Source organism: Poecilia reticulata, chromosome 10, assembly GCF_904066995.2.
Source record: "Poecilia reticulata chromosome 10, P_reticulata-male-v2, whole genome shotgun sequence".
In the NCBI taxonomy this organism is placed as follows: domain Eukaryota; kingdom Metazoa; phylum Chordata; class Actinopteri; order Cyprinodontiformes; family Poeciliidae; genus Poecilia; species Poecilia reticulata.
This window is the reverse complement of record NC_088839.1, coordinates 25,252,187-25,274,874: the sequence shown is the minus strand read 5'-3', so window position 1 is coordinate 25,274,874 and position 22,688 is coordinate 25,252,187. Positions and strand designations below refer to the sequence as shown.

The window sequence follows — 22,688 nt, the reverse complement described above, 5'->3', positions numbered from 1 at the left end:
TTGTTAAGATATAGGAGCTTCTTTTAAGTTAATTAATTATGTTGATTAAAATGTACTCAATATTAAGGCATTATTTAATTAAAACAAGTTCCTTTATCTTGCTTAAAGGTTACTTGTTGGCTAGTTTTGTCTTATTTCAAGTATACTTGGTAAAAATTTTGTGTTTTTGCAGTGTAATGACAAGTCTTCCGAAAATGTGCAAACCCCCTCAAAGTCGGATCATCTCTCCTAAGATCTGATTAAACTGTGTGATGTATTCAGTTAAAGCTGAGTTGAACCTGTTCTAAGCTGCTTTCATCAAAGTTTAAGTTTATTTTAACTACTATTTAAGCTGTTGGAAAAGGATTTGCATTGGAAATGTTTCAGTAAATCCGGCGCCTGTAAACTAAATTTGAATTTGTACCTCCACAAATAGGATCCTTTCATTTCATTCTTTAAAAATAATGACTAGATGTCTTTGTTTGACTGTAATGTTTGACGTATCGTTCTCAGTTTGAAGTCTGCACCTGTTCAGGCCTGTACGTCACTAAAACAAGGCCAAGCCCGCCCTGCTGCAACGAACTAAAAATGGAAGGGAAACTGATCTCTCTTTGCCTGTCCTTCACACTAATTTGAACAGGACAGACCCTGGCGGTCAGAAAGGAGTGGAGGTTAATATGATCTTCAATTTAATTCTTTTATTTCCTGCTTTTTTTGGTGGTGGTGGAATAATTCAGTTTCAAAGATTTGATCTCCACTAGCAAATAGATTGTTAAAATGTGTCAAGTGGTTCAAAAATTAATTCGTTTCCAAAAACTTATTTCCATAACAGTTTATGGAAATCTGGCTTGTCATTTACACTTTAGGTTTTAATTTGACCACTAGATGGTGCTAGACTAAATAAAAATAACGTATTTTAAGTAGCTCCGCTCTCTGGACGCCTCGTTTCACACAGCTTACGAAACAGTTTTCCGACATTCACAGGAACAGGTCTGATTTCAGACCAGATTTCATTAGAGTCAACACGTCATCTGTGTAAAATGAAACTCAAAACGAGCGGATAGCCCATCAATTCAAACCGGAAACGGGATCTACATGCATGCACCAACGTTATGCTTTAAAATTATTGCAAATTTACTGAAAAGAGAGGCCCAGTAAGAAACAAGAAACATTTACAGCTCAATTAAAGTGTTCAGATCAGATTTAGTAGAAGTTTTTATTCTGTTTCAAACCTTTAAAACAAAAAGTGTCCGCTCCTTAACAGTTCGCCGGTGAACAACTTGGGTTAAAGCGATGACGGTCGCTGAGGGAGGAGTTTCCCGTTTAAATAGATTGCAAAGCTTGTGCTTTTGGACGGGTATAGACAATGGATGAATGAATGATCGACCTATCTGAAAAATATACTGCTCAAAAAAATAAAGGGAACACTTAAACAACACAATATAACTCCAAGTAAATCAAACTTCTGTGAAATCAAACTGTCCACTTAGGAAGCAACACTGATTGACCCGACGAGGGTCCACGTTTTCAATCAGTGTTGCTTCCTAAGTGGACAGTTTGATTTCACAGAAGTTTGATTTACTTGGAGTTATATTGTGTTGTTTAAGTGTTCCCTTTATTTTTTTTGAGCAGTGTATAATCTGGAAAGAGATTATACAGTTGATATTTAATCAACTGTTAAAGGTCCTCCTAAGAATGGATGTTGGGTATTAACTGTGTTTTTGATCCATGTTTTTGTGTCTGTCCCTATCAAATAAACATAAAAAAAAAGGAAAATAATAAAATGAGGCAACCAAAAAAATGGCGGTAGCACTTGGCAAAACATCATGGACCCCACTCTCGAAACTAAGGATGTGTTACGCCGGTCTTAAATGATGCCTACCCAGAGTCTGGACTCGATTTGTGTTTTATTTTGAAAGGAGGTCGTATTTCCGTTCTGCCTCCGCCATTACGGTTGACTTGACGCAGCAATGAATCAACAGTAACAACACGCAGCCCAGCTGAACAGCAACAATGCGGTGTGAGAAACACCCACAACCCGGTGGGCTGGGGCTCTTTCTGTGTGTCTGTGGGTCACTGTCACCGGCGTGGAAGTTTCTGTGGATTTAGCCCGACTGTGCGCGTCGTGAGCTGAACTTTCTTGAACTACTAAACGCTGCCTATACGGAGAGAGATCTGATCCGGGAGAAGAGGCGTTTTCCCCGCTTTCTTCGACGGTAAATCAAACCCTGCTGAGGGCGGACTGCTTGTGAGTCAGCCGAACCGTGGAGTGGGACATAATGAGACACCTGCCACGATCAACTTGGTGGAAAGTTGGGAGCGACGGCGCATTAAAGGGATATGCCGCAAAAAGTGATGTTTTTGCAGCGGAGTTCAATTTATCTGTGATTTGTTGCTGCTGATACTGATACTGACATGTGTGAGGTGGCCATGGAGGAGCAGGGCAGCGAGATCACGGACATGGAGCGGTGCTCCTCCCGGGAGGAGTACGGGGTCATGGTGGAGACCGCCCGCCGCCGGGTGAACCCCCCACTCAGCGTGGTGTGGACAACCATGCTCTACTGCTCAGAGTTCATCACCGCCTGCATTCTCTGCAAAAGTTACCACAAGACCAACGATGTGTTCTGGATGAGCTTAACCATCACCTTCATGCTGGTTCCCGCTGTGCTCATCCAGCTGACCCTGACCTTCATTCACAGGGACGTGGGTCGGGACCGGCCGCTGGTCCTGCTCCTGCACCTGCTGCAGCTTGGACCGCTCATCAGGTGGGAAACAGGGCGGTTCATTAAAACACTGAACATGATGCATCTGCTGGTTGTTCTGGGTTTTAAACTTTAGTGTTTAGCCCAAAGACCCACTAATCTGTTACTAATTCTGACAATAATCGATTAATCGGATGGAAAATTGGTTTATTCTGCAGATTTTCAGTTTAATCACTGAAGCAAATAAACAAATAATCATTAAAAAAATTCAAAAAATATTGTATTGATTCCCAAAGTGAAATAACATTTTAAAAAAGTATCTCAACTTTTCCGATGTTAATCAGCTGCTTCCTGTTATAAAACCACCCTTTTGCTATGGTTACACTTCATAGCAAAACAGCAAAGTATGAAAAATGTTGACAAAAATCTGGCCAATTACACAGAATCCAAAACATGAAGGTTTCCAACAAAAAGTAAAATTTTTCCCCAGAAAAACAGAAAACTTTGAAAAAGAAAAAAAAAAAGTATAGATCTACTCCAACGTACTGCCACTCTGAACGGCGTAATTCTAGAATAATGCAAACATTGAACATGTATCTGCTGGTTATCCTGACTCTTTAAACTTTGAACAACAAGCTTGCATTTGTCTCCCAGAGAGTCACTAATCTGAGCTCAGGAAGTTTGAGAAACAACATAAAACAACCAAACCAGATTTTAAAATAACAGGAATTTACTCTTCAAAAGCCCCCTTAAAGTATGTGTACAATGTATATGAATGTGGGACTCCAACTAACACTTTCCTGACAACTAATCAATTAATTGGATTTTTAAAAAACAAGCACGTTGTGCAAATTGTTCATTTAACCACTAAAGCCTTCATATACAAGAATATGCAAAACTTTGAACATGCAACTGCTGGGTAATCTGTAAATTTTTTAACTTTTTGAACAACAAATGTGCATTAGTCGCCCAAAGAGTCACTTATCTTATCTCTATATCACTATATGATATTTCAAACTTCCTATCGCTCAGGAAATTTGTAAAAATAACCAAAATAAAACATGTATAGAAAAATAGAGAGTAGGGCTACAACTAACAGTTATTTTAGTAATCAATGATTCTGACTAATCAATTAATCGGATAAAGAAAACTGTCACAAGCCTTTTTATGGAATGGTAGAGATATATTTAAATATGCAAATGAACATATAATCAAATGACCTTTTTGTGTCTGTATACTCCAGCCAACAATCAACTACTAAATTAGTTGATTATTTCAATCAATTCATTTTGATTAACTCAATTAATCGCTTCATAAAACGATTATTTCATAAATTATTAAAAATGTTAAATATGTTTTTTTCAAAACAACCAGGAAAAGATTCAAAAATAATTTGAACAGATTTGAACAGAGCAGAATAACCACATCGTGAATCAAATAAGCTAGAAAACAGGAATGATCTGTTCACTGGATGGTTTAACCTCAAACCAAATCTGTGCTGGTTTCCTGATTAGATGAGCAGCTGGGGGCTTTTGATTTGCTTTCTTTTGTTCTGTTGATTTGAAGTTTTCATCATGATTGGATGTTTCCAAAAATATTTGCAAAGAAAATCTCAAAGCATTTGCCAGGATCCATGTAAAGTGTCTGGTGAAAGTATTTGCATTTCAACACATGGCACAAACCTCAATGTGCTTTTTTTCTCTTTTTTTGAGATGTAGGTGACAGAAAAACACAAATTAGTGCCTAAAAATGAAGTAAAAATAAAGAAAGCCACAGCTTGAATTTGCTGACAGGACACATTTTGGTCATTCACTCCAAGAAAATGTCAACAAGAAACCCATACAAAGTAATATCTTCAGTTTGCCATAGATCATGTAGAGGATACAGCAAATGTGTGGAAAAATGTGCCATATTAAAGCATATCCATGTGTTAAAAGACCTAGTCAAAGCTCAGGTCTAAATTCAGTTCACTTAAAAATACTTTATTCATCTAAATTAAATGTCGTAACACATTCACGCATCTTTAAGAGTCGTGGATGGTGGTTCTGTGATCTCCAGTAGCAATCAAGCTTGCAACGAATCAGAAGAAGCCTCTGACCCAAGCAGAGATTCAACACATTTGGTCAGCTAGTTTTACCTCTGTATTCGCTGTACAATGGCTGCTGGAAAAGCCAAAAGTTTTGTTGTTGACTTACCATTCAGAAACCACTTCTTGTTGGTTGTGCAGGAGCCTCTAATTATGCTTTTCAAAGCTGTGTGGTTGTATAATTGTGCATCTGTTTGCAGCCATTTTCTCTTGTGAGTGTAAACGTTGAGTTTGGGGTGTGGCCAGCAGCATCTAATCTGGATTTAAAGTGACCACAGGCCTTAAAACAGAGCTGACCAGACTGAAATCTCATAATCTAAGAATAATTTTGTGAAAAAAATGTAAAGAACATGATTTGTACCGCTCTGTTCAAGGAAGCACAATGGATCACCTTTAAAAATTGGTTTAATGAGGCAAAATGTAGCTCATGCTAGTTAATCTTCAGACTACTGATACTGCTGCTAGTAATTTTAGCAGCATTGCTACATTTCCTACAGTAAATTGAGAGTTTGAGAGAGCGTCCTGTTGTCCGCACCGGACAGCTTCCACTTTCCATTAGCGTATCATGGAGGTTAATGGGAGACGAGTGGATGTGGAGAACATTACGGCCCTGCAGGGTCATCTTAAAGACCTGACAGGATGCTGCTAAAGTTGTTTGTTTTTTAATGATCCATCATCATAATAACTTCCTCTGAGCCATTGTTCCTGCAGCAGATAACAGACCAGATGGGCTGTGGCGGCTCTGAAAACAAACCTGCAACAACACAGAGCATCCTGAATTAAGAAAATTATGGGGTTAACCGTTCATCATAGTCTGAATTAAAGGCAGTGCAGCCTCTTTTTTGTCAGAGTAACCTACATAGCTCCTCTGTGTCCCAGTAAGCTGTCCTTCATGTGTACGACCCACATATTTCTGTCCAAGCGTTTGGGAATTGGAGCCAAAACTGTCATATCGAGAGAATTCAGATGCTTAATATTTTTACATTAAAACTGTAAAAATGCATTTCTTGAGACATTTATCTTTTTTATTTCTTCAGTAATATAATAAATAAACTAGAGATGAAAAATATATTTGGACCAACATCGGCATCGGCTGATAAATAAAACTGGGCCAATAAGAACAACACATTTATTTTCATCTGTTTCATGCTTGTGGAGGCGAGTGACCAAACAAAATAATCTAAAGGGCCTCAAATGGCCCCCGAGCCACACTTTAGACATCCCTGATATAGACAGCTGTCTGGATAGGGTCAGCTGTATGTCGATACTAAAGTTACATGATTTAAGGTTTTGTTGAACAACGTTCTCTGGAGTAATAAAAATAAGGCCAAAAAGATTAATCGTTTATTGAAATAATAGTTAAGCCTGTCGCAGTAATCAATTAACTGCATGGTCAATTAAAGTGAGATCAATAATTTCCAATTGCATGATTGCTTTTCTTGTGTCTCTGTCTCCTACCAAAAACTGGATGACAATAGTCTTCATTCGTCTCAACTTTTTTAAGGATAATTTCGTTTACAGAGACTTCAATGTCCGTTTTGTTTGTTGTTTCTGTTTATTTGTTTTAAATATTTAAACTGTTTTCCAGTTACAGTCTTAAATATTAGTTAAAAATTTAAGTTTATTGATCTTTGAGATGGTGCAGGTGCATTATTATGCCATTACCATTACATTACTTGGCAGTAGCTTCAAAACAACATTATAATTGTTTATCACAAAAACTTCTGGGATAATTTATCAACCAGAAAAATTTGTTATTGTGACAGGCCTGACAATCGTCAGCAGATTTACTAAACTGGAGTGTAAAAACTCTAAAACGGGCCATTTGCTAAAAGAACAACTGACTCGGAGCAGTAATTAGCCCAAAACTGTTAAAAATATATATATACATTTTGAATTTAAGATGAAAAAACTAATTTGTTTGTAAATATTTTCCACCTAGAACTCCTCAAGTGGCAAAGTTTTAGCTTAACCTGGTTCAAATTCTGTAAAAAAATAGTTAAGTCTGTCCTAATTTGACAGCTAAGCGAACCGCTATTATTCGGTGTTGATGTTAAATCGAGCAGAAAAGCCTGAGCTTTTCGCATGTTGATGTAAAAGATTTTCTTTAGCTGCAGATGCATCATTAGCTACAAGTGGTTAAACGTACTGCATTTCAGTCAATAAAATGTTTATTTTCCCTAGTTAAAAAGGAAATTTATTTAGCATTTCTAATATTGTAAAAAAAAAAAAAGGCATATGTTTTGAAATGAAAAACCTGGTGAATGTGTCAATGTTTTTGTCCAATTAATCATCAGAATAATCTACAGAATACTCGATTACTAAAATAATCGTTAGCTGTTTGCATAAATAAAACATTTTTTCACTGTAACCATTTAACTGTTCACTCATCTTTAGTTTATATAAACATGCATTACATTAAACATATCGTCTTTTGAGACTTTTATGCTCATAGTTTTGTTTTCTGGGAGCTTCAGATCTGAATTTGGTTCTGGAAAACGTTTCTTCTCTTCGGTCTGTTTTACGTTTGCTTGTTTTGGTCCAGTTCAGTGAATTCTCAGCTGTTTCACACATGGCCTCATATTTCATTCGAATGCTGCCTGTCATGAGACGAAAAGCTTTCCATTTTTCACATTTTGTGACATTACAGTTACAAACTTCGATGTACTTTGCTTGGATTTTGTGACGTAGATGCACTGAAAGTCTCAAACGTCTTGAAATTTCATGGTTTGTTCAGATTGGATTTTGCAATCCAAACCCGTTTTGTAATTTCTTCCTCTTTGCAATATGTCTAAACAAACCAGACTTGTTCATTCCTTTTCCTTGTTTTACTTCCTTGAACTTTAACGTCTAGGAGTGACAAGTGGGATGTTTTGCATTTTCTACACTTTTAGTTTCTAGTGCAATTATCTTGAAATAAGATAAATCTAACTATTGGAGGTTGTTTTAAAGTAATTATTCATTAATATTGGTTAAGAGTCAAGATGTTGCAATTAATACGTGGAAAAATGTCTTTGTTACAAGTGGAATAAAATGCCAGTGGATCTGGTACTTTTTAAATTCAATATTAAGAAATTACTGACTTAAAAAAAACCCCACATGTTGCTAAAAGTCACGTGTAACTTAGTTTTGTCTTATTTCAAGTGTACTAACATATTTTCACTCGAAACTACTTCAAAAGCAGAAAATATTACCAAGTATTCTGGTCTAGTTTTTAGTGCAAAGATGTTTGTACACTCAAAATAAGACGAACAAGACATTCTCCTCTTGTTATACATGATCTGCCAGTGGAAATATTATATTTTCATAAATACTAAGGAATTATTTACTTAAAACAAGCTCCTATAGTTTGCTGAAGAGTTACTTGTAAATGAGTTTTGTTTTATTTTAGTTGCAGTAAGACATTTGCACTAGAAGCTAGAGAAAAACTTAAGATTTGTTGTTTTTGCAGAGCTGCGTGCGCTCCGACCTTGGGCCGGACTTTCCGGCTCATCCACTTTTGGGAACATCCACAACTGTTATTAATGATCTCATACTTGGGGAATGTCTTTCCCGTGGCCTCCAAATGTTTTGAAGGTAACCTTTTTAAACCGTTCCAAACCAAAACTGCAGAAACGGCCGCTCTTCCGCGATGAGAACACGTTGCTTTCTCTGAATGCCCACATGCATGAAAGTTTCAGGTCAGCAAACTGCCACAGCTTCTGCTTTTTCAGGGTTTACACTTGCTGCCGATCAGCTAACGTGGTGCTTTTATTTCAGAAACGTAGCAGCTGCTTACACGCTGAATTTCTGTGTAAATGGTAGTAGTAAAGGGCAGAGTTTTTCCTGGCAGCTTCTGCATTTTATTTCTGTTTTTGTCAGTTTGGAGCGGATCAGATCATGGGTTGTCATTTGTCTGAGGTTGTGTTTGCCTAATGGCATGATACAGTAATGTCCACATGATTTTCATGCCGAGTCATGATTTAGCATGAGTTAGTCACCAAGATCAAGGTTTCTGGCGAACCGTTCCTGCAGATTAAAGTCCGAAAAGTCCTCCTGTGTGGAGCAAAGAGCAACACAGAGGTGCCCCTCCCACACGTGTTGCTGTGCTGCCACAGCAACACGGTTACAAAAACATCTGGTCTTTTGAAAAGAGGGGATGATGGTGTGGAAGCTAAAGCAAGCTAATATTGACTTGTTTTACTTCAAAACTGTTTGAAATTCTGCATAATGCAGTGCTCGTTTGTGAAATGAATGTTACTTTTTTACCTTTTTTTCCACATAAAATCTAAAAAAAGCACCGTATTTTCTAGAATATATTCACACTTTTTTATTGTTCTGCTTGACATGTCACCGGATCATATAATTAACATGATCCCACTCATGTTTAATAATTTATAAATGAACATGGCTTGTTTTATGTGTTTTTCCTCTTTATGGTGCGACTCATAATCTGGAGCAACTTTTAGTCCAGAAAATACGGTAAATTTATTTCTACAACCACCTTTCACTGTATAGCTGGAAGTATTTTGGATTGAATTTATTGCACTTTCTAAGCCCAAAATACCTCAGTTACTCTGAAAATATGAACATTTTCCACAGATTCTCAATTTGATTTAGCTTCAGACTTTGACTAGGCCATTCAAACACATGAGTATACTCATGTGTTTGAGTATACTCAAACACATGAGTGTTTGAGTATACTGCATTCTATTGCATAGCTGCAATAGAATGCAGCTATGGTTGCATTCTATTGCAGCAACCATAGCTGCAATAGAATACTATTGCAGCTATGGTTGTCTGCTAAGGTGAACTTCTACCCCATTCTCAAGTGTTTGTCTCTTACTGATGGACAGCATCCCCCACAGCATGATGCTGCCACCACCATGTCTTAAGCTAGGTTCACACAGCAAGTGATGCTCAATTTTTTTTTCTTGATGTTTGTTGATGCTACTGAATGATGTGACCACAATTAGAGGTCTGTGTCGTTTTTCGACCCAAAAGCAACTCCAAAATGCACAGAAGAAGAACATTGATGCCACGGCGGCGCATTGTTTCCAGAAGTAATAATGAATGGAGCCATTTATGGATCGATTTTAATGTTTATTCACCAATCAGAGCCGACAGTATTGTCACGAAATCATAACGAGACAAAGCTGGTAAACGAAAGCACAACGTTGTAAAATCTGCCTTTTCTGTAGAGTCGCACAATAAACCAATAACTTCAGCTGCTCAACCAATGACACATATGGCAACAAAACAGCAAAATGTTTGAAATTCTTCATAATACAGAATTGTTTGTGAAATTAATGTTAAATAAAAAAAATTATTTCACACAAAATCTAAAAAACATGCATTCATCCCTCTTGAGTACTGTATTTTCCAGACCAACTATTTGTAGCTCAACACAGCCACTTCATCCACCTGCTACTCCGGACATGCATACTGATTTTTCTCATTCATATTTTATTTCTTTATTTTTGTGTCATTGCATCAAAACAATCTCTTATCCTACAAACTTCTTTACTGGCGATGGCAATAAAAGTGACTGATTTAAACTTTCACAAACGGCTAAACAAGTTTGGCTTGCTTAGCTGCTAAACTTGTCAGTTGATTGGTGAATCAACTGACTCTCTCACTCTCTGGTTACCTAGTAACTCACTCACTCTTTGGTTACCTAGCAACGACCTGCTGTGTAACTGACAGTAGCAGTTTACGGTTCCAGCACTTTGCCTTACAACTGCTTTAAAATAAAGTAAAAAAACAGCGTGGTCAGTCCAGGTCACTGATCTTTTAGTTTGTCAGTATTTCAGATATTTAAGACAAAAACGACTCAGTAATTGTCTATTGATTGATATTAACTTTACTATTAACAAACTGTGAAAAGAGACTTGTGAGAGCCATAATTCACACATTGGGGTGTTTTTTATTTTTATTTCATTGTATATGGGCAAAATAAAGTGATTTGGGTGTCACATTCGCCTGCTGTGTGAACTTAACCGTGTGGATATGCTAGCGTTGCATTTTGTCAACATGCAGCAAATCAAACTGAGCTCCTCCAAAATGATCACAAACCTCTTGGCTGATTCTTTTATTACATTTCACAAGACTTTATTTGGCTGTGTCAGAATACACAGGACTGAAATCTGAATTTTCTGCCTTTTAAACACAAAATCGAAGTGATTAGATCATCTTAGGATGTTTTGTTTGCTCGTTTATCAAGCTGCATCTGATCTTTCTCCATGCTTGGTTAGAATACTGCAAAACTGCTTTATTTTTTTAGCTGTTTATGTTTTGCTACATGACAGAAGACAGTCATGTAATTGAAGTGGCGTTACCTGTTTCTGCGGCTGGATGACTCGCGCAGGAAGACGAAGGTGGAGACTTTAGCTCAATTCAAATCTGCTCCACTTTCTGAACTTTGGTTTGTAAACAGATTCATTTACATCGATACAGTGAATTTACGGTTCTGTTGGGCGTAGTCGTTTTTACGAGGCAAAGAGTTCAACTCGAGTTGAATTTACGCTTCATTGTTTTATTTTTAAAGAGCTTTGCTTTGCTCCGTTAGTCCTCTGAACTTGTAAAAAGGGAGAAATGTGAGTTTGGACTTTGTGAAAACAAGCAGAAATATTTCCTGACTCTGTGTTTTTTGATTGATAATATCCATTTGAGGGAAAACGTGGGCTGCAGACTTACGGTTCCCACTGGAGCCGGGCCAGAGACGGTTCGGCCCAAAGTTCACAGTCATTCATTAACACGTTGGAGATAAAGCTGCATGGACCTCCTGACGGCTGCAGCTTTCAGCTGCGTCTGCTGCAGCTGCGCATTTAGCATGCACGGCTGCGGCTTTTAGCATGCACGTCTGCAGCGTCTGCAGCTGAATGTTTATTGATTATTAAAACATCTGGAGCTGCACATGAGCAGCTGATCAAGATTTATCAGGATTCAACTCGTTCTTCCTGCACCAGATTGGCAGAAATTAACCTCTTCATGTTTACACTGGTTATTGATTACTGATCAGATTGAAACTTGATACAAACAGAATAAAATCAGGCTGATGGTTGATCCGTCATCCATCCATCCATTTTATCATCCATCCAATTGCCTTCTATCCATCTTATTATCCAACCACTGACCCATCCATCCATCCTTCCAGCAAATCATCCATCCATTTTATCATCCAACCATCCATCCGCCCGACCAACCAACCAACCAATCATATCCTTTCAATTTGTTTTTGTATTTCATTTTTAAATGTTTAAAGTCCATGACTCTTAAATTCAGACTTTATTATTTCTGTATGATTCATTCTTGATAAGTCAACGTCTAATGAAAATATGAGTTAGGGAAAATGTGCGTGTCTGAAATCCAGCGCAGGTGCATCTGCTGGGTGTGCCCTCTTCCTCTCTTTCCTGCGCTCCTCTCCCCTCTTTTCATGAGCGCTTTGTCCGATTTAAAAACAGCTCCAACACGAAGCAGCGTGCTTTCCGTCTGTGCTGCTCTGCTCCGTGTGAGCGCAGCTTTCAGTTCAGGGAACCCGTGTTAAGATAACAGTGCGCTGCGATCTTCTGCTCGATTAAATCGCCTCTGCTGCGGTCGGGGCCCTGATGGGAGGCTTCCTGTGTGACTCTGGGATGGTGCAACTCCTGACTCCTTGTGGCTGCGCAGACAGACACGCCATATCTGCTCTCAAACGAGGAGTTTCAGCTCATAACGTTTACAGATAATGACCGGACACAGCTATACATTATACAGCATAAGCCTTGGGGGAACCAAGATGGCGTCCAGTGGGAATCTAAATGAAAAGCGTACGACTTTTTTTGTTGCTGTTGATCTGAAGTCGGCGCTTGTGGATGGGTGGATCCTGCCCTGACTTGTTCTCTCTTTTTTTTTTTTTCTCTGAGTAAATTACATCTTGAGACATAATTACACACTGAGCTCAAGCTTGCCTCAGCATGCACAGTTTGTCATCTGAGTGTCAGTGAGCCTGATGGTGAAATCTGAGGAGAACAGAAACACGATGATCGCGCTGCACTGCAAAAACACCAAAAGTATTTTTGGTCTAGTTTCTACTGCAAGTATCTTAGCACACTTGAAATAAGACAAATGAATTTACAATTAACTTTACAGAAAGAATTAGGAGCTTATTTTAAGTTAATAATTCCTTAATATTGAAGAAAATGTAGTTATAAGTGAAATAATGGAACAAGACATTTCTTTCTATTGGAAGTGAACATTTACAACCCGAGCATTAAGACCATGCTACAATAAAAAACTAATAAAATTGCATAAATAAAATGGTATCAGGAGAATAAAGTCATATTACCAGAATTAAGACATACGAGAATAAATAAAAACTAATACCAGGATAAAGCCATAATAATATTAAGAGGATAAAGTCATAATAATATCCCAGTAGTCAAATTTCAAGAATAAAGTTGTACGAAAATAAAATGAGAAAAGCCATAATATGAGATCAAATTTATATTTTGAGAATAAAGTAAAAATGCTATGACTGTTCTCACATTATTTCAATTTTTTTCCCCATTCCGTGACTTTATTATTCTAATTTTATTTTATTTTTTCTTAACTCGTCCTTAATATTCTGTTGTAAACTCTGTTGTCTGGTTCCAGTCTACTTCACTTAATTCTACTACTTTTAAAAAAATTAATATTAAGTAATTATTTACTTATAACAATATTCTATATTTTGCTGAAAAGTTGCATGTAAGTTAGTTTTGTCTTATTTCAAATGTACTGAGATATTTGCACTAAACAGAGACTAAAAATACTTGGTAATGTTTTGTGTTTTTGCAGTTTGCTGAAATAAAACTGCTGTTTCCTCTAACATCAGAGGACATTTGTTGTGTTTGAGCTTCTTCTTCTCTGGTCCGTTTCAGTCACAGATGGGAACAGACTGCATGTGAAAAGTTGCAAATGAAGAGCAGCGGCCCACGTTTCTGTTTATAAATCAATTCAGCGGCGCTTTAAAAATCAGCACATTTACTCTGACTAATCCACTCGTCTGTTGCTGTGTTGCCTTCGCTGCGTTGCCTTCGCCACTTTTCCATTGCTGCGTTGCCTTTGCCGCGTTGCCTTCCCCGCGTTGCCTTTGCTGTCAGTCCTGCAGGTTTCTGCTCTCAGAATATAAAAATGGACGGCCTGCTGGGTTTCTGGTTCTAGTCCAGTGGAAACGTCTGGAAAACCAAATAAGGAAGGAAAATATTTCCACATGTTGTCGTTCCTTTCTTCCTGCCTTCCTTCCTCCATTCATTTTTCTCTTTTCCTTCCTTCATTTCTTACATACGTCCTTCTTTATCTGTACCTTCTTTTCTTTCTTGCATTCTTTTCATTCTTCCTGTCTCATCTGTTTTTTTCCTTCCTTCTTTCCTTTGCTCTTTGTTTTTATCTTCTTTTTTTTAAACTCTTTCTGACTTTCTTGCTTTTTCTTTGTCTTGTTGCTTTTGTTTCTTTCATAATAAATTATAATTTCTGGGAAGACGAGCACGGATTGGTTAATCTGGAGAGCAGAACTGCAGCTGTAGATTACAGTTTATCCATAAATATCTGGTGGGATTGCAGGAGGATGTTTATTGGAAACCAGCAGCCATTGTTGCCGGATTGAGCAACATGTTGCAGTGATTATCATTAAAAATGATACAGCTGAATTATTTCTTTTTGTTAGGAAATAGAAAATTCTTTTCATACATTTCTCAAATGTAAGCAAATTTCACCGTTTTTCTTTTTTGCTGTTGGAATACGTTTATAAAAAATGTGGAGTTCGTTGCTTTTAAGTGGTTTTTATTTTTTGTACATGTTTTACAAAAAAAAGCTTTTAAATAAAAATTTATATTTTTTGATAGGATCAGCAATATTTTCCATTTATATTTAGTAGAAGAAATTAAACAGTGTTGCAGAGAAAAAAGTTGACACAATTTTCATTTTGATGGTCAAAAATGGAGTAAAAGTTTTTAAAAGATAAATAACCTGACTGAGTTTTTCTCCCTGCTGTTTTAAAAATGTTTTTTGTTCTGTGGTTGATGGACGTTAGTTTTTAACTCTAAATGTGAAAGTTTCTTAGAACGTAAAACTCTGCATATTAATTGAAATATAAATGTGCTAAAGTAAAAAATAATTTATTTTGTGCTTTTTTTGTTCTTTTTCCACTTGTTCTCTTTAATTTGTTCTTTTTTGTATTTTTTACTTTTTTCGCTCTTTTTTCTTCCACTCTTTTGCTCTTTAGTCCATTTCTTTTTCTTTCTTCCTTTTTCTTTCACTCATTTTTTCCACTATCTTGCTCTTTTTTCCTCTCTTTTGCACTTTCTTTCATTCGCTCTTTTTTACTCTTTCGCTCGTTTCATTCACTCATTTTTTGCGTTTTTGTGCTTTTGCTCTTGTTTTTACTCTTTTTGCTAATTTTTTCCATTCTTTTGCTCCTTCTTTGCTCTGCCCTTTCTTTTTACTCTCTTTTTTTCACTCTTTTCTTGAACTCCTGTCTTCCTGTGCCTCTCCTCCAGCACACCTCACTACTGTCTCCCTGTAGGAATATCTGACATAAATTCATGGCTAGGTTTTGTAGAATCACAGTGAATAATAGTCGTCTTACAGTTGAAAAGTTTGTTTCTTCCTCTGCTGCGAGTCAATGTTCCCCTGAGCAAGACGCTTGCGCTAAATCTGACCACCAGTCCATGTATATATGTCTATGAGCTGATTGAAGACCATTCCACTGTAAAATAGTTTGGAGAAATTGGTTTGCCTGGCCTGTTTTTTTTTGTCCTTTTTTGGTTGTCGATTCTGTAAAACTTTTGATCCATCTTCCTGCTTGCAGCCGGTTTAGTTTGATCCATCTTCCTGCTTGCAGCCGGTTTAGTTTGATCCATATTCCTGCTTACAGCCGGTTTAGTTTCGGCTCTAAGCGTCTGTAAACTCTGTGTAAAGATCCTTGGTGTGACGCTGCTGAAGCAACAGCGTCTGGCGGTGCATTCCTGCACAGCGATGTGAGATTTAGTGCTGCAGGGAGGTCCTGCAGAGCTGAGGCTGAGGTCATGAGCTGAAAACACAACTCTCAGTAGTTTAAGTTTATTTAACTCGCTTTTTCTTTCTGTTTTACGTCGTTTTACTGTTGCAGGCTGAAAACCTGCTTCTGACACAATATGAGATTTAATACGTTTTTTTTATTTTCTTTTATCTCTTTTGATTGAACCTTTTTCCTTCTCTTGCACAGGAGCACATATTTGTGTAAAACCAGTTTTTCTGCCTTTATGAGCAGCTCCCACCCCGGAGACCAAACAGAGAGCATTTACCTTGCAAACGTTCAGGCAGCCACACCCAGACGTTCTCAGTTTATCCTCCGGCTGCCCTCTGCTGGAGCGTTCAGTGGAAAAGTTTGGTTTGGTTTGGCCAAGATTTACAATGAAAGGCCTCTTTGTTATGACAAATGTGTGTCTTAATTTCCTGTACGGAAAAATCTGTAGCCACTGTTTGAGTACAGGGTAACCTTTAGTTGGCAGATATTCTACTTTCTTTTAACAAATATATTTTTACATGCATCAGGGTTCTTAAAATCAATGAAAATGCCTTGATTTCAAGGTTTGGAAAGTCTTTTATTTCTATGTAAAATCCTTAAAACTGGACAGTTTTGTGATAAAGTGCAATCCAACGTTTGATTAAACAAAAATTTGGAAAACATTTAAAGTTGAAAGCAGATATTTTACTTTTTTTTCTCCCTGTTTGTAGCTAAATCAGACTAAACTTTTATTGGTTTAGGTTAACTAGAATTACCAAAATTATTTATATTTACTAAATGCCAGGAATATTTTGAGATTTTTTGTGTTTAATCATTTAATTTATGCAGGAAGGTTATTTATTTATTTAACACGATTTGTTTTGACTGTTTCAATGCAATGAATATTTATTATTCCAAGTGACTTAAAGATTTATTGATCTGTGTAGCTGAATTAAAGGTTGGCTTTTGTTTTATAGGTTATTGAAATTTGTTGTGAAATTAGTGGGAGAGACGTATCAAAACATCATTTTGTTAGATTTTATTTTATCTTGTCCCTGCTGTAAAATGCCGATACTATAACAAGATATTGTTAATAACGGTGACAAATTATATCCCAAACATTTGCATATAAGCTGTAAACTGCTTGATGAAGCTGCAACCGAACAACACAGTGAAAGTGTTGCAGATTTTCAGAAACAAAAAAGCAAAAGCAGAACTGAGCTGATCTGCTTCAACAGCTAAAGCTGGTGTTCACTCGAGCACTGCAAAAACTAAAAGTCTTCAAGTGTTTTTGTCTAGTTTCTAGTGCGAAATAAGAGGAGTGTGCTAATTTTCAGCAAGGTTTAGGGGCTTGTTTTAAATAAATAATTCCTTAATATTGATTTTTTTATTTTAAAAAAATACTAATTTCACTGAGGATTATTTCGCTTTTATTGTGGAAAAATACCTTATTCAGCAATTTTTCACCAATATTAAGGAATTACTTACTTAAACAAGCTCCTGTAGATTTGCTGAAAAGTAACTTTTCTTATTTCAACTGTACAAAGATATTTGCATTAGAAACCAGACCAAATATAAGTGGTGAGATTTTTATTTATTTATTTTTTCCACGAAAAAACTTTACAAAAAGCTAAACTGAACTTCAAAATCACGCCAGCTGGAGATGGGCACCAGCAACCCTCCCGACCCCACGGAGGGACAAGGGTGTAAGAAAATGGATGGATGGATGGAACTTCAAAATCAAATATCAATTATTTTTCTCTAAAAACTCAACTTCTCAAAAAATCTGCAGTTTTGAATTGGCCAACTGCATTTTTATCACATACCTTAAAGAAGTTGAGCTTTGTTTTTAGATGCAATCTTAAGTTTGGCTTTAGAAACCGTCCTGTAACTTTTAACATGATGTCGCCCCCTGCTGGTGCTCAGGCGGTACTGCACCCTGACCTCCCGATGCCTCTCATTGTTCAGGTGTTTCGAGGCGCTGGTGGTCTACTTCAAGGCAGGCCGAAACGAGGAGCCTTACGTCACCCTGTCCAGGAAAACCAACCTGGAGAAGGGCCGAGAGATGGAGCTGGAAGTCGGGCAGGCTGAGCGGACGCTGGCCACGCACCGGAACGCCTTCAAACGCACCGCCGTCATCCAGGCCTTCCTGGGCTCCACGCCTCAGCTGACGCTCCAGCTCTACGCCAACATCCAGGAAAAGTACACCCTGTCTGTCAGACGTAAGAAATGCTGGTTTATTTCCTCCCTAAGCGCTTTCTTTTTTTGCAGAAATTACATTTTGAGTCGTAAATGTGGATTTTGGGACATTTTGAGTCTCTGATTTTTTTAATTTTTTTTAATTTTACGTTTATTTAAGAAAAATAAGTTGGTATTAAATACTTTAAGCACAAATCTTAACTTTAATCTCATATTGTACCTAGTTTTTGTTTTTCTCGCGGTGGAAGTAAAACACTTCCACTGTATGGAAGGCCATATGGGCCATAAATCGCCACTTTTAACAAACTTTCTAGCTAAAATGTCACACAAAAAAACGTCAGTTTATGACTTAAGACACCAAAATACTGCAAAAATACATTGAAAACACAAAAATGATTGAAACCTGCTCTTCATTCAAAGTGGCGTTCAATTACTAGAATAACCACCGTAATTTTTGCCATTCAGAAGGTAGTCTTACAACAGCGTAAAAAACAAGGTTTTGAAGGAAACGTTGCTGTATTTTACAGAATCCTAAGTCAGAAAACTGTTTTTTAATGAGGCTTTTTAGCCAGATGTGTGGTGAAAGTGTCGATTTGTGACCACATGGTCATACAAAAAGTATTAAATTTGTGTTGGGGAAACCTGCAGAAGCCCTTCAAGTTCATGTCTGTTTTTATTTACATTAGGCTGTAAGACCGAGTACTGTGAACTTGCTGGTATTAGTGTATGTTCTGATTCATTCACAGTTTGTAAACATAAACTTTGTTGCCTGAAACTGAGAGCGAGCTCAGCCGTTTGGGAGAGGCCTCGCTTTGGCCTGAAGGTGGCACCAGAGCAGGAGTTGACATCCATCATAACGAAACGCATGAGAATTATTTGATTACGTAGTTATCAGTGTGAATGCATGCAGGAGGGTTGGATGGACGGTTGGAACCAACCCAACATTCACACCAATAAACACATTTAAATCCTACTTCCACGCCTCTATTCAACCCTAATTCAACCCTTGTTCAACCCTGCAGTCAGAACAGGACTGTGTCTTTGGTTTTCTGAGGTCAGGTGGTTTGTTTCCTGTACTTGGTGACTAATGCCCTGCTGGGAACCAGACACACCTGTGTTTATATGAGGCTGATTGAGGTCGACCAGATTCTGTTGAGATCTGACCCAGTTCAGCTGGAGCTGGACGCTGCTCCAGTGGAAAGTCGGGGGAAAACGAGTCAATTTCAACCAAAAGACATTTAACCTCAGAGTTTCTGTTGGGCAGTGAGGCTGGAAAACCTCACTGCCCCAACAGAGGTTTCCACTTGGAGGACCTCACCTGGTTCAGGAACGTTTGAAGGTCTGGACAAACTTGAACGCTTTGGGAAAAAGTTTCTGCTTCCAGACTCTATTGACCAGCGTCTGTCCTTCCTCTCTTCCATTTGTCCTTCTTTCTTTACTCCATCCATCCATCTGTCAAATCATCCATCCATCCATCCATCCATCTGTCCAATCATCCATCCATCCATCTGTCCAATCATCCATCCATCCATCCATCCATCTGTCCAATCATCCATCCATCCATCCATCCATCCATCCGTCCGTCCGTCCGTCCGTCCAATCATCCATTCATCCATCCATCTGTCCAATCATCCATTCATCCATCCATCTCTTCTGGTTTCCATATTTAGTTTCATATTTGCTATAATCCGATAAATAAAAAAAAAAAAATCTGTAATTTCACATCAGAAGTGTGTGTGTGCGTGTGTGTGTGTGTGTGTGTTATACTCCAGGTTATCCCGCTCCGGTTGTGTTAAGCTCTCTCTCCTCTCTGCAGTGGCGTTGATGATCATCACCCTCGTCTCCATCACCTACGGCGCTCTGGTCTGCAGCGTCCTCGCCATCCAGATCACCTACGACTCCATCAAGGTGCGACTGCGGCCCGCCGCCTACCTGTGCATGGTGCTGTGGCGGGCCCTGGAGATCACCACCCGGGTCACGACCCTGGTCCTGTTCAGCACCGCCCTGACCCACTGGGTCATCCTGGTGGGCGGGCTCAACCTGCTCTTCTTCTTCTTCCTGCCGTGGGTGGAGTTCTGGGCGCAGAAAGGCTCGCTGGCCGAGGGCGTGGAGAACAACTTCTCCAAGCTGGGCACGGCCGTGGTGCTGTGCATGTTCACGCTGCTGTACGCCTGCATTAACGTGTTCTGCTGGTCGGCCGTGGAGCTGGACTTGGCCCACCAGGAGCTCATCAACCGGAAGCAGAGCTGGCGCCGCTTGGTGCTCTACTACTCCGGCCGCTTCCTGGAGAACCTCGTCCTCATCACGCTCTGGTACTTCTTCAAGTCGGACTTCTTTGTGTACGTGTGCGCGCTGCTGGTGGTGGTGCAGCTCCTGATCGGCTACAGCCTGGCCGTTCTATTCATGATGCTCTTCTACCAGTTCTGCCACCCGTGCAGGAGCCTCTTCAAGTACAACGTCCACGACTGCCTGCACTGCGTCTGCTGCCGGCGCCGGGCCGCGAGCCGGCGGGGCAGCATGCCGCCTTCCTACTCCACCGCCGCCACCATGCTTAAGGAGGAGCCGCTGGAGCTGCTGGACCCTCGGAACTGCCTTCCTCCAGACGAGCGGGAGTCTTTAGCCTGACAGGAAACGCACCAAAAACGGGAGGAATGCTGGGAGAAACCAGGCGCTTAGGCAAATCACGCTGGAAAAAATCTAGTATTTTTGGTCAATTTCGAGTGAAAATAACTTTCTACACTTGAAATAAGACAAAACTTACTAACATATAAGGTTAAAGATCAACTTCTGAAAGGGATTTGATAGTTTTCTAACGCCAATTCAAAATTATATTGCAATTTTTAGATGTTGAATAATTGAAGATTATTGTTGAAGTTCAGCCACGCTTCTTTGAAGTTTGTTCACTTCAAAAATAAAGTCACACCAAGTATTTTTGGTCCAGTTTCTAATGCAAACATCTTAGTACACCTGAAAAAAGACAAAACTAACTGAAAAATAACTTTCCAGCAAGATACTGGAGCTTGTTTTAAGTAAATAATTCCTTAATATTGATGAAAAAAGTCCTGGTTCCACTGGCAGATTATTTTCACTTATGATTTTTTTTTTTTTTTCATGTTTTATAAGTGAAATAATCTGCCAGCGGAACCAGAACTTTTTCATCAATATATGAAAATACAAGCTCCTAATTTTTACTGAAATTTAGCCGTCTTATTTTGAGTTGACTAAAATATTTGCACTTGAAGCTACACTGCAGAAACACAAAATCTTACCAAGTACCTTTGGTCTATTTCTAGAGCGAATATCTTAGTACACTAAAAATAAGACAAAACTGGCTTCCTTGTAAGTTTTCTGCAAGATTTAGGAGTTTGTCTTTAGTAAATAAATCCTTAATATTGATGGAAAAATGCTGGTTCCAATGGCAAAATATTTCACTTATAATGAAACATTTTTTCTGCAACTAAAAGGCTTATTTCTGCCACTGCACTGCAAAAACACAAAATCTTACAGAGTATTTTGGTTTAATTTTAGTGAAAATAACTTCCTTCACTTGGAATAAGACAAAACTTAACATTTAAGAACTCAACTTCTATAAGACAAAGTTTTAAGATATTGATTTGAGATAATTATAAATAAGTGAATAATATTGAAGTTCAGCCTTGCAAAACCAAAATCATGCCGAGTATATTTGACCTAGTTTCTAGTGCATACACTGCAGTACACTTGAAATAAAACAAAACTAACTTACAAGTAACTTTTCAGCAAGAAATAGAAGTTTGAGTAAGTAATTCCTTAATAATGATGATAAAAAGCTGGTTCCACTGTCAGATTATTTCACTAAGACATTTTATCATGTTATCAGTGAAACAATCTGCTTTTCATCAATATTTAAAAATATTTAAAACAACCTACTAAATCTTCCTGAAAAGTTTATTGTAATCTAGTTTTATTTTATTTCATGTGTTATAAGACATTTGCAGTAGAAAAAGGACCAAAAATATTTGGTAAGATTTTCTGTTTTTGCAGTGTATGAACTTTCCCAGATCATGATAACGCCACCAAAGAATGTCGCACTTGGAGATATGCGGCGATGCTCAAAAGCAGGTGATGAAAGCGCAGCGCTGAGCCACGTGTGTGTGTGTGTGTGTGTGTGTGTGTGTGTGTGTGTGTGTGTGTGTGTGTGTGTGTGTGTGTGTGTGTGTGTGTGTGTGTGTGTGTGAGAGAGAGAGAAGTGGCCAAAACACTGACCCAGGACAGTTTCAGTTTACCTCCTCTCAGGGTTTCAAAGCTCCCCTGTTTGCACACGTCTTGCATCTGCACTGATCAGACTTGAACGCAGCATGGCAGAAAATGTTACAAAGCTTTGACTGGTTTCCTCTCAGCTGCTGTCTGTTGTTCTTCACAGCTCACTGCCTTTAAATGGGGGAGAAAACAAAGTTGGACACGTTGTTCTGCTGAGAAACTGAAAGGATTGTGAATATTTGTGTGTGGCCTCTGTAACAGAAGTTATCCAGAATTAACCTAATTATTGTGTAAAAATAAGAGATGGACACTAAATGAGCTTGTAATTATGCTTTGATACTGTGCATGTTTGTATTTTTTTAAGTTGTCTAGTTTGTCATTCAGTGCCTTGACTACTACTGTACTACTTGAACATTGAATAAAGTGAAATAAAAAAGTTTTCTTATTTGCAAGTGGATTAATGTAATAAAAATAGCATCATTTTAAATGCTAACGTTTC

The 22,688-nt window shown here is 38.2% G+C and overlaps 1 protein-coding gene across 1 annotated transcript; it reads left to right on the top strand.

Annotated features, from left to right (window-relative positions):
• Positions 1–1,903: 1,903 nt before the first annotated feature.
• xkrx (XK related X-linked) lies at positions 1,904–22,628 on the top strand. The gene is made up of 3 exons (XM_008420670.3): positions 1,904–2,744; positions 17,720–17,973; positions 19,767–22,628. The coding sequence occupies exons 1-3, from the start codon at positions 2,395–2,397 to the stop codon at positions 20,573–20,575; spliced, it is 1,413 nt and encodes a 470-aa protein (XP_008418892.2). The 5' UTR covers positions 1,904–2,394; the 3' UTR covers positions 20,576–22,628.
• Positions 22,629–22,688: the final 60 nt, after the last annotated feature.